The sequence below is a fragment of the Lemur catta genome, chromosome 11, assembly GCF_020740605.2.
Source record: "Lemur catta isolate mLemCat1 chromosome 11, mLemCat1.pri, whole genome shotgun sequence".
Classification (NCBI taxonomy): domain Eukaryota; kingdom Metazoa; phylum Chordata; class Mammalia; order Primates; family Lemuridae; genus Lemur; species Lemur catta.
Genome location: NC_059138.1, coordinates 24,655,532 through 24,668,158, shown reverse-complemented (window position 1 = coordinate 24,668,158; position 12,627 = coordinate 24,655,532). Strand labels below are relative to the sequence as shown.

Genomic DNA, 12,627 nt, shown 5'->3' with positions numbered 1-12,627 from the left:
ACAGCATGAGTTATTTTAATCTAATTGTAATTATTTGAGAAAATATTACTGAACTTATTCACTCAGCAAGTATTTATTAAATATTTAACTCTATAGCAATCACTGTTTTAGATATTTGGGATACGTATTAATTGGATAAAAATGTCTAACCCTGCAGATGTTACATTTTAGTGGAGAAAAAATACAATAAACAAAACAAATGAAAATTAAGCAAATTATATAGTCTGTGAGAAGGTGAGGTTATGCATGCATTGGAAAAAGTATTGTAGGGTTGGTGGATTAGGAGCATGGGTGTGGGATATGGTGACTGCAAAGAAAAGGGAGGTTAGGGTTGTCCTCTTTGAAAAGGTAACATTTCAGCAAATGTTAAATGTATATTTCTTAACCAATATTACTACAATCACTAAGTTCAGAATTTATTTGGACGTAATTCTTAAATTTTTTTCTATTCAGTGAGAACTTTCTGCTTACTGCACACTGAACTTTAAATGGATCGGTGTGTATATTATTGCCTTTAGAGAGAAATATTATAATTCTAAAAAATGAAGTAAGCGTATTGATCATCTTGGATTGATTTGATTGTATTAGTAAAGATGTTTTAATTAAATCTAGGAAAACTAATGTTGTACTAAACAAATGGTAATTTAAGTGAATAAAATTGTAGTAATTTTCACTAGGGATCATATCTAATTTTTTTGTAGGAACAGAGCAAAATGGTACAAATTACCAAAGCATCTAAATCTTTCATTTTCTTTCTCTGAAGTTTATTTTAAACCACTTTCTCCCAAAAGGAAGCAATATTTATATCTTTTCTGACTTGTAGGTCAAATTCAAAGTCAAATTCTACAGGATTTATTTTAATTCAATAGAATACCCCACTCATTTCAAGAAGAAAGCAGAGGATCAAAATATTATAAATATAAACATTTCCTCCATTTTTAGTTAGATGAAGTAGGTATAGATTCTTCCATATAGTCAGTGTTATCTATGGTAAACCTGGCAAAGAGTATGTGCAGTTTATTATATTAGTAATTTCAACACAAACTATACATTTATTCCTGAAAAGATATGTATAATTGTTAAAAATCAAAATGTACCTTGAATTCACAATATACAAAATAATGCTTTCATGCAATCTCTTATAAAAAACACTTTTGTACAGCAAAAGGTCCCTTTTTTAAATATAAGATTGAATTTTTATGCATTGTGTCCTAGAAAAACCACAGAAACAGTATTCAAAGGCCTTGCTCACCTCTCTGAAACTCAGATATTAATCTGTAGTGCCTAAAATGCACTCAAATTATTTTACTTTTCTCCATGAAAAGTTATTCTTCCCTCTTGTGTTCTCCATCCCAATCAACAGCATCAGAATCTGCCTTTACCTAGTTTAGAGCAGTGGAGACAACTCTTACACTTTTATCTCTCTAATCCCCAATGTCCAATTAATCAAAAAGCTCAGTTGAGTCCATACACCATTGCCCTTCACACCGTCACCAGAGCAAGCTTTCCAAAAGCAGAACTTACCATGCTGTCCCCCATCTTCAAGGGTCACTATTCCCATAAGATCAACTCTAAACTCCTTTGCGTTGCATGAAGAGCTATTTCTAACCTGGCCAAACCTATCCGACCATTTCATTCACCACAAAAGCTCATCTCTAACACTTGCACTGGAGAGGTTTTCTAAAAAAAAAACTTGCTCTTTACATAATTGGGTCATTGAATTAGTTGTACTCGCTGATTAGAGTGCCTCTTCCAGTTTTCACTCTTTGCATTTACTTGTTCATTAATTGATAAAGGTAAATATCTCTTGAATATCTACTCTGAAATGTGCTAGAGTCTAAAATGGTGACAAAGTAGACATACTCACGGAGTTTGTACTGTTCTGCTTTCACGTGCTATCATCTTCCCAGACTCATGCGTTTACCTCAAACTCCCTCCTCGCAATATGCCCAGATTGAACGAATTGTTTCTGCTTCTGGAAGGCTTGGCGTTCGTGCATGCCTTTGTTGTGGAATTTATGTCAGATTTATTTTTTTTAAAGTCCATCATGTCCATTAGATTCTGAGCTGCTTACAGTAAGGAGCAGATCTTTTCATCTATAGACCTACCTCGAATACCTAGGACAGTACTGGATATCAAATCAATTTGAAGGGTCTTGACTCGATATTTAGGCATTATGCCAGAAACCTAGGTTTCTGAAGAACACCCTGGGAAAGTTACTGAGTGTATGTATACTCTTTCTGTTTAGGCATGCCAGTTTTTAAAGCCCATTTCTAATGTATTATATTATACTATACCTGGCACACTGTTGATTTTTTGTGTTTTAAAAGAATTACTTCCATTTGTAAAGATAATAATGTTTTCATAAATGCCTATATGCAATTCCCCTCTTCGAAAATCCTTAATGTATACTATAGCTAATGGCTTAAAAATTATCTTTATATTCATTTTCTCTTTATAGAGAAATTACTCTTTCCTTGAAGATTTCTGTAATGAACAAGGTTTTCTTTTTCCCACTGAGCCGCTTGTTAATGCATTATAGCCATATGAGGAAACATACGCCTCACTCTCCTATTCCTAATGCCATGGTGATGGTAGGACTATTTCTATGCATGATTATTTTTCATATCTTGAGATATATTGCTCCCAGTGCAACCTAGTATAGTATTTTTATATTGATTTATTCTGGGGAAATAATTCTATGGGATAGTTTATAAAGGTTTGCTTCCTTCCTTTAAAATCTAGAATGGCTACAATGACTCCGCCACCTTTATGTGACTGAAGCAACTCATGAGTTACGCATTAAATTTTTTAGTGGCAATGGAAACACTAAAGATAACTAGACTTATAATTATATGAATAGGAGTTGCTCTAAGTTCATAACCTGACAGAAATAGGATATTCCTAACGAAAATCAGGCTATATTAGGCCAGCAAGATTTTAATAAGAAAATGTAACAATATCCTGAGGCTAGAGTTGTATTTCTTTAAACTACATTGTCTAACTGCCATCATCATGATTCTAGTAAAAGGTGAAAATAATGATGCTAATTTTCAGAGCCTAAAATGGTTCCTATCCAGATGTCAGTTTCAGTCAATCCAGGAAGGGTTATCAAACCATTACACTCACTTCGACTTAGTCAAGCAAAATAATTTATAGAGAAGGAAACAAGTAACAGGTTTTAAAATGCATACATATCTAACTACAGCTCTAATAGAATTTCCATGTATAATTATTTAGAAAGAATCAAATTTAATGTACCTTTTCCAACTCCATCTTGCTTGAAATTTTCCCTGTACCATTACTGTGTCTGAAAAATAAATTGGTCCAGTTTGTAGTTTTATTAAAATGTAATTTGGAAAAATCCTAATCAAAATGTCAATATTCTTTACCCTGGAACTTGGTTTGTTTTCTCTTTCCTCTCATTTGCTTCATATTCATTAACACTTTCTGCAAAACATTAAATAAAAGAAAAATAATTTTTAAAAAGGGGTTATCATTGGGTTTGCATGAGTATGTATGTGTATGAGAAAATGGAAACATTACTAGAAACTGAAAATAAAAAATTCACCTTGCACTGTCATCACATTCATCTTAACAAAGTATTTCATAAATACAAATATCCCTCCAACATTTTTTCACTGCATGAGAGCAGTTCATCAGAGCCAGAAATAACCACAGGGAAATCTGATGCTGTATCCAAATAAATGCGAAAATTAAAGATGTCCAATATTATGCAGGAAAGTATTTTCAGAACAGGAAAGAGTAACCTGGAAGTCTACTGATAAAGACATGAGAGAGTGTTTTATCAGCCTGGCTAGAGGATGGAAAAGGCATTCTTCCTTTTTGCCAGAGAACATAAATCCAACAATGTAAGGTAAAATATTTTTATAATTTCTTTGTATAGATATTAGGAACTATAGAAAGAAGAAGGTTGAATTCACATCCTGCATGTATGGACAGTTACTTAAAAACAAGCCAGAATTCCTGAGTCTACACCTATTGCCTAATGACTAGACTCCACTGTGGCCATATCAACACATGATACCATCAATTTCCAGGGTGGGGTTGGCAGATCCAGTGAAATAAGTCATCCGAGTGGCCTCGACCTCTGCTTCGGCACTGATGATCTGCTGCACCACAGCCTCCACAATGGGCATCACCATGGCAGCAGTAGAGGTGTTGCTAAGCCACATAGACAAGAAGGCAGTGCTGCTCATGAACCCCAAGGTCAGCCTGAAATGAGAAAACATTTAATGTGGAGCTGTGCTCTCTAGCTAAATTAGCTCTGTATTATTTAACTGTAAAGGATGTTGTTTAGAAGTTGGGAATTCAAGTTTTTCAAAACATAGAAAGTTGAGGTTCCACCCAGGTAGTGAACCCCAAGTACAGTTTGTAGCCAGGTACAAGCCCAGGAAGCCATAAGAAGCTGTTCTCCCCAAACAGAAATATAATCAAACTGTAAGTTGGCATATGACATAACAGCTTGTAATAGTATGCCAATATTCGGATGCTCTTTATAGATGATTGCTTACCTTCAAATGCTAGTAAGATGAAAATATGATCAACTTTTGAATTTAGGGTTCCTTTTTTTTTCTCTTATCTTCTAGCCATATCTCTGTTTGTTCATATGTGTGCCAAGGAGACACAAGGACAAAGAGAGATTAATATTTATAAAGCTTCTTTCTACTTTCTCGTTATTCTGGTTCAATGTATGGTGGGTGGAGAAAATAATTAAGATCACTTCCTAAAAAGAGGTTTCAGAATTTTCTGTATATTCTGTTATTTATGCTCTCCTGAATCTAATATCATCCCTTCCTTTTGTTGAGAACTGGATGTATTACATCATCTTCTCTTATAAATAGAGTAGTTCTTTTCCCTTAAATATCATATTTAATACCTACGACCACCAGATTTTAAACTATATCTATAAAGTTTCAGAATCACTTAGGAAAAAGCATGATCTCTTTTGAGTAGGAGGCCCTAGAAAATCATTCAGAAGCACATTTTCCCATATAGAGCCATTTGTGAAATTCTCTGACTCCCTTTTAAAACATATCTACAAGAATAATTTCACACTATAAGTTTGAAACTCAGATAAGGTGAATATTTTCTACTTGTAAAACAAAATATTAGAAAACTATTTAGAAATCTGCTTAAACAAGAAATGATTCTTAATAAAAAGAAAACTAGAAACACTTTTAACTTAAGGCATTGGCAAGACATGAAATCTTCCTATAAAAAGGGTTGGGATCAGATAAAGCTTTTTATGGTGAAAATGCCTTAAATTGAAAAGTCACTAAGTGACACAATGTACAGGACTCTTGCCCAACTGTGTTTTCTCCATCCCCTAGAGTCAGCGACCAGATGGTCAAGGAAAAGAGATGTATTTCTATAGCACCCCAAGAGGCATGGAGCACCATTTAATTTCAAGAGTGAGATGCCTTAAATACAAATATGCTACAACATTTTTAAGTAAAAAATTTTTACTTAAAAATTTGTCTCATCTGAGCAATTGAATTTTTTTGTACTTAGCAAAAACAAATTTGCACCATAAATGATAAACACAGATGTAGCTTTGTCCTAGAATGAATTATGCAACATAAATCAATACAATATCCTTATTTTCAAAGAAAGATGAGAAGGGAAGATCCACCTAAGGCTTTAAAGCAAAATGTCATCATGTAAACGATTATGACCCTGGAAATTTTCTTTAGCTTACATTCATGCCCTTAACAAGAGGTAGAATAAAACCAAAACAGCCATATATTTCATGGAAAAAAGCATTCATTTCAGTGGAAAAAAATAAGCCAAATGAGTGATTTCACATTCTGTAGATGAAAAGTCTTAACTGATTGTTTTACTTTGCAATAGTTGATTTTTAAAAAATGTTCACCTTGGACTTCTTCTCCACACATTTGTATTTTTTCAGTAACATCTTTGCTTTGATTCTTAACATCCTCCTTGATGATAAAGGATGCTCTTGAACAAGTTCTGAATGTGTAATCAGCCAAATAAACAAGATAGGACCGAAATCTACTCTGAAGTCTATCAATCTTGTCTGTTGAGGTTCAAGGGTTCTCTCAGCTTTGACTTCCATGGTACATGAAAGATGAGAGTTGTGTGCACTTATTCCAATCTCCCTGAGACTAGACCTGCAGTGAAAGCAATGTTGTTTTTTCCCTTCTACAGCTCAAGCATGCTTTATATCAGTTTCATAGTTGCAGAAGAAAAAAAAAGTTATCAATTATACTGTGATGCAAACAATTCCCTGGATGTGCATTACTTATTTGGCTATTTTTTGCTCTGCACAAAACATGGTCTGTTCAGAATGCAAAGTAAATGCAGTACTCACCATACAGGGTCCACACCCACCATCATCACCATTCTCAGAGCAATCCTTTTGTGCAAATTCCATTTTTCTATTGATGTTGCTAAACAGATGACTCCAATTAGCAGCAGGTGAAAATCTTTGAAATAAGAAGATGCCACCTGTAATTTCAATTAAACCCACAGTTATTTACATTGGTGGTGGGGGTGAAAGAACATTGCACAAGGAAGATTATTATGCTGCTCTTAACTTTGACCTTCAACTACATAATCTTTCTATTTTGTTGAGAAAAATGTAGATGTGTTTGAATACAAATTTAAACGTGTCCTGTATTCTTAACAGAAATGATGTTAAGTAAAAACATACAGAAAAGAGAGTACCTAGGGTACTGGGTTCTTAAATAGTTGAGTAACATCAGGCAAGTGCCTTCTATGTCCTTATTTTTCTAGCTATAAACTGGGGTTAATTTGTTTATGCTCCTATGGTAGAATGGCAATGACTGTGATTGGGAAAGTCCTGAATCAAGATCCGACCTGCTGATATCTTCTTCACGACTCATTATGCCATAACTGCACAATTACTCCTCCATTTTTTGAGCAGTTTTACCTTCAAAATTATTTACTATAAAACAAATACTGTTAAATGAGGGCCAACGTTTTGAAGCCATTTTCAGTTAACACCATTCAGAGATTAGTAAAGTGTCCAGACACTTTAAGCAACCATTTGCAGCATTATGTCCCAAAGAATGCTTTGAAATGTTAGGTACACTATGCTTTTGAAAAAAAGGATTATGTGGTCAATTAAGTTTGGAAAACATAGGATTTTGAAATACCAGAATTTTTTTTTCCTGTGGCCCTTCACAAAACCTTTGTAATAGCCTTTTACAAAATCTATATAATAGAGAATATTGTCATTCTCAAGGAGCGGAATACACTGTGCATTTTTCAAACTTATGTAATCACAAAAAGCTTATTTTTATCTAATTCTTAAGTGGAGCACTTCATGGGACTGCTTTTCAAGAGAACTTACTTTAGGAAATACTTGGCTAAATCTAATCACAGAGCTATGCTGAGAGGAAAGGATTATAGGAAGAAATATCCCTTTAAAAGTAAAATAATGTCTAGTATTATTGAAGAAATGGAAGGGTAAGAACAAAACTATCCTAATATTACAAAACCACAGAGGAAAAGGAAAATAAATCATATATATATATATAGTTTGCTATTTTAAATTGTATCTGCATTTTAAGCATAACTTACTAAGCTTGGCTTGGTTTCAATACAAAGCAAAAATTAGTGATTACCCTTGGAATTAAAAGTAGACAAGCAGATAACTTATTTATGTTTTTATAAAATCTTAATTTATGATGTTTTTCAAAGTTTTATTCATCTCTTTACATTTTATAGTGATCGGGTAATAGAAAATAAATAATTATATCAATTTCCTTATTTCATTTATTAATTGCTCTAACATTGAAAAAACACCTGCCGTATACCAAAAATGTTACAGGGGCAGAGGATACATGAAAAAATGCCTTATATATTTTTTCCTTTTTGCATCTCTTCAATTCTCAAATATCAGGCCTTTCTAAATAGATCTACTATTTTTCTATATCACAGAACCCTGATTTTTTAATAGCATATTGCGTTGCATAGATTCTGTTTGTTTACCGGCGTGTTACCTGTTTTCCCTATTATACTACACATTCCATGAAGACGAGGACTCTGTTTAGCTAACCATCGCATATTTGGCACATAGCACAGTCCTAGCGCAGAGTAGAGAGCTCAGTAAATAGTATTGAATGAATGAGAAAGGGAGTGAGGGATGTGAGAATAAGCTATGGTCTCTGTGCTCCTAAATCCCATTGTCTACACTCTGTCCCCTACCTCTTATTCTTCTAACTCTTTCAACCCTTACTCTAGGTATAAGTATTTATCAATTTACTAGAGTTTCCAGATTTTTGAACCATTATTTTTTTCTCCCTGGTTTTATCCCTGAATTGAATTTTTCTTTTTGGCCTACTTTGAAAATTAGTTTTTTTCTGTCCTTCTCTTAAAAACTGGTGTTCTACAGAGTTCTACAGGTGTTCTACAGAGATACTGACACGATTTTACCAACACTCTGAAAATTAAATGAGAGAATAAATGAAGAATTGCTTTAAAAAATACAAAGAAACACATAGAAGCAAGCCATTATTAGTAAGTGATTAAACGCAGAAAGAAGTCCAGGACCATGAGGTGTTCTTGCTGGAATCTATTCAGGTTATATGAGAAGTGAGTACTTTGTAGGGTCTAGACAGTAAATATTACAGACTTTGTGAGCCATATGGTCTCTACTGCAATTATTCAACTCTGTCATTGTGGAACAAAAGAGCTAAAAATAATATGTAAATGAATGGCTATGGCTTTATTACAATAAACATTTATTTTAAAAAATTAGGCAGCAGGCTGGATTTGGTCCACAGGCCCATAGTTTGCCAATTCCTCAAGAGACCATGCAAACAAACTATGGCCTTCAGTCTAAATGAAATTAGTTGTTAAACCTAAGGAGGAATTTTCACATTCTCCATTTTCATTGTATTACTTATTCTTTGGTTTTCACCAGAGTCAGAATATTTGTAGGAAAACATTAGTTATAGAAAGTTATGTTTGTTTATAGCCTACTCGTCCAGGAGGTACTAGAAGAAGGTGCTATAGTAAATGACACTGACAAATATAACTATTTTCAAGGCAAAATTGATATGTCAAATAAAATTGCTAATAAAATTTGAAATCTATTTGCAAAATCAGGTAGTTATACTTCTATTTCAAAATGGGATTTCATCAAAAAACATGGACTTTTGCAGTCAGAGTACCTAGGTTTTCTCTTAGCTTTGTAATGTACCAGTTGAGCAACCTTTCTACAAATCAATAAGAAGTTGGAAAAGTTAAATAGTACTCACATCATTTACAAATTAAATGAGATAATATTTTTTAAAAAGTGCTTTGTTAGGTATAATGTGGTTTTGCTAAATCCAATGGTCAATATCTAGTTTTACATATTAAGTCATTTATCAGCAGATTTGACATATACAATCACTGACTCATCCTCAAAATATTGCTTCAGTTGGATTCCAGGACCCCATACCCTCCTGATTTTCTTTTATATCTCAATAACCTTTTCTTCTCAGTCTCTTTGGCTAGTACATTCTCTTCTCACTGATCTCTTAATGCTGCAATTATGCAGAGCTCAGCTCTTTTTCCTGTTTGCTTTTTTATCTTTACTCATTCCCTAAGGGATCTCATCAAGTCTTAGGACTTTAAATACCATCTATATGCTGATAACTCTCAGGTCTGTATCTCCAATCGGCTCTCTCTCTCGTGAACTCTGGACTCATTTGTATTCAGCTGCTTACTCAACATCTTTACCTAGATGTCCAATAGATATTTTAAATTTATGTGTCTAGCACCGAACTCCCAGCATCAGTTCCTCTCCTACAATAAGCCTACTCTGCCCATAGTATTTCCCATTTCAATTAATAACAACTCCATTTTTCCATTTGGCAGGTCAAAAAGCAGCGAGGCATCCTTGACTCTCTTCTTTCAATCATATGCCATATCCAATCAGTCAGGAAAGTTTGTTGATTTTACCTTAAAAGCTTATCGATAATATATTCAACATCTCTATTATTACCCCTGGTCTGAATTACCACGGTCTCTCAAGGGGATTGCAATAACCTAGTACCTGTCTCTTTCTTTCCACCTTGTTTCTCAGCACAGCCAAGGCAATCCTTTTAAGATCAAAGTCAGGTTGATAATGTCACTCTTCTACTCAAAATGTTTCAGAGGGTCCCATTTCATTCAGAGTTAAAATCTTATGGTGACCTACTTTGGCCCTACTTGGCCCATTCCCTCCTCACATTACCTCCCTGACATAATCTTCTATAATTCTCCCCTTCACTCATTCTGTTCCAGTTGCACTGCACACATGTACCTGCCTTAAGGTCTTTGCACTGGGTATTTCCCCTTCTGCAGTGGTCATTCCCCAGCTTTCAAATGGCAAACTTTCTTATGTCCTATAAATCTTTGTTCAGGTGTCACCAACCCAGTGAGGTCTAACCTGAATATCCTTTTCAAAACTTCCACCCTTTCTGATACCCACTATCTTGTTGCATTTTTTCCATAGTACTAATTACTTTTCTAACTCACTGTACTGTATAACTTATCATGTATGAGATATATTGTTTATTGCCCCTTTCCCTATAAAGATAGAAACCTTTTACCTGTTTTTATTCCTTGATGCACTCCAAAGTTCTGGGCAGAGTCCTACTATGTAAATATTTATTGAATGACTGAGTAAATATGTAATGTAACATATATTATACATAAATTTATATTTTCACATTCATATATGTAAATTTTATATATAGACTTTTTTCAATTATAATAACATTGATAACTATTTTAGAATATCAAATTTGGCACACTCAGGTTAAATTCAGCAGATATGAGAAAAGTTGAATTTGTTGATATTCTTCAAGTACAGTAATGTGCTCAGCAAGATGTATTAATAGGTATTTAGCACTGGCTTAATGAACAGGTAAAGTAAGGTTAAAACAATGATGAACAAAGAGACACGAGTTTAGGATTCTGAACTTAGATGAGGACATTAATTACACATTACCCTACTCAATGACAGATTTGAGATTCAAAGATGCTGCAACAGGCTGGAATGATAGTTTAAAACTCTCAAAACAAACCAATTGTGAATATTAAAACTCATAAGAAGGTTTGATACTTAGTTTGTATCATTGTTTAACATAGATTGTTTAGTTTGGTTGCTATGAAAACCCATGGCTTGTGTGGCATTATCATGTTCCACTTAGAGATGATAAAAAAGAGTTATTAAGGGACATGACCAGAATCATAACAAGTAGTTAGGGGTAAATAGCAGGTTTTAATCTCAGGCCTTCTTACTAAATCTCTAGCTCTTTCCATAATACCTTGTACCTTTGGTCAGCTATTTATGAGTAAAAGGTAAGTTGCCCTGTCTGGAAAGAGGATCACAAGACTAAAATCAGTTATCTCTGCTAAAAGTCCAAAGGGCTTTGATTTGCTGCAAATTCCATTTGAGCTTACTAGGTGAAGAAAGTCACATAAAGTTTAAAACAAACTTAGGCTGAAATATTAGAGGGGAGATGATAGACTCATTTACCTTTGCAATACTCACAATGTTTCTAAATAATCTATTCACTTTTGTCAAGTACAATAATATTAGTTTACATATATTGAGTCCTTACTGTGTAATGGACTTTACATTTATTAATCAATGTAATCCTTACGTATCACTGACAAACTAGAGTTAGTTCCAGGGAGAGAAAAGAAGATGGTGATGGTGAGGAGGCTGGAGGTGGTAGATGTGGGCATGGGAGTTGAGGTCTGGAAACCAGAAAGATGCAAAGTAGAAATGATATTAATATTAATTTTCAAATCCAAGTAACACTATCATGCAGCAAAAAAAGATGAGATTTATTTGTGGAATCCTAGATGCTAGAAAAATGTTTAATACATCAAAGTGACTGAGTTTTAGACTTGGGTTCAATAAAGCTGCTTAAGAGTTGCTTAAGAGTTAAAATTATTCAAAAATAGTGTGGGTTTCCTCGAGGCATATTAGAGGCCCACAACCCAGAAAGTCTTCAAGCATTTTCTGAATGATTTCATCTGTAAGAGATATTATGGAGGGGATCCCTGTTCTGGGTGAGAGTTGACCCAGAAGGACTTTCTTCCCAAGTCTGAGGTTCATTGACTGTTAAATTAGTCTGAGGCTAACACCTTCAGGAATAAAGGCCTCTTGGGCAGGTATCTCTGGCCAGAGTGATGCAGCTGCTATTGGCATCTACAATTTCGCTGCCTCTAGTCAGGCCCCCAACACCATGAAGAGGCAGAGATATGAATCTTTGGCAGCTCTCACAAAGCCAGACCTTCCTACCTTCTCCTTCTGTTTCCCTAGAGTGCTTTTATGTCCCCTCACAAAGCAGCTTGCTACAGAAATGCCTCATGATTCCAATTAACCTCACTCTACCTCAGCATCTTTTAAAAAGTTAATTTAGTCCATTTTATTGTTATCAAACCATAAGAGACAAATGTATAACCATTTAACTTAACTATCTCTGGAGACAGAACCATCCAGGCCAGTAGGATAGGGGTTAACTATTTGACATCCTATTCTTGAGAACTTGTTAGTCATTTTTTTTTATATTCCCTTCATTGAAACCCATATAGTAGGTTGGAGCATTTAAGAAACTTCATATATAATAG

The 12,627-nt window shown here is 34.2% G+C and overlaps 1 protein-coding gene across 2 annotated transcripts in view; it reads right to left on the bottom strand.

Moving 5' to 3' along the window:
* Positions 1–12,627, bottom strand: part of SLC13A1 (solute carrier family 13 member 1) — a 74,975-nt gene that overhangs the window by 43,942 nt on the left and 18,406 nt on the right. For both annotated transcript variants that reach the window (XM_045564923.1, XM_045564922.1), the window contains exons 3-6: positions 6,356–6,492; positions 4,049–4,236; positions 3,393–3,450; positions 3,262–3,310 (exon numbers count right to left, since the gene is read on the bottom strand). In XM_045564923.1, coding sequence (XP_045420879.1) covers positions 3,262–3,310; positions 3,393–3,450; positions 4,049–4,236; positions 6,356–6,492 — 432 coding nt within the window. The remainder of the gene's footprint in view (positions 1–3,261; positions 3,311–3,392; positions 3,451–4,048; positions 4,237–6,355; positions 6,493–12,627) is intronic.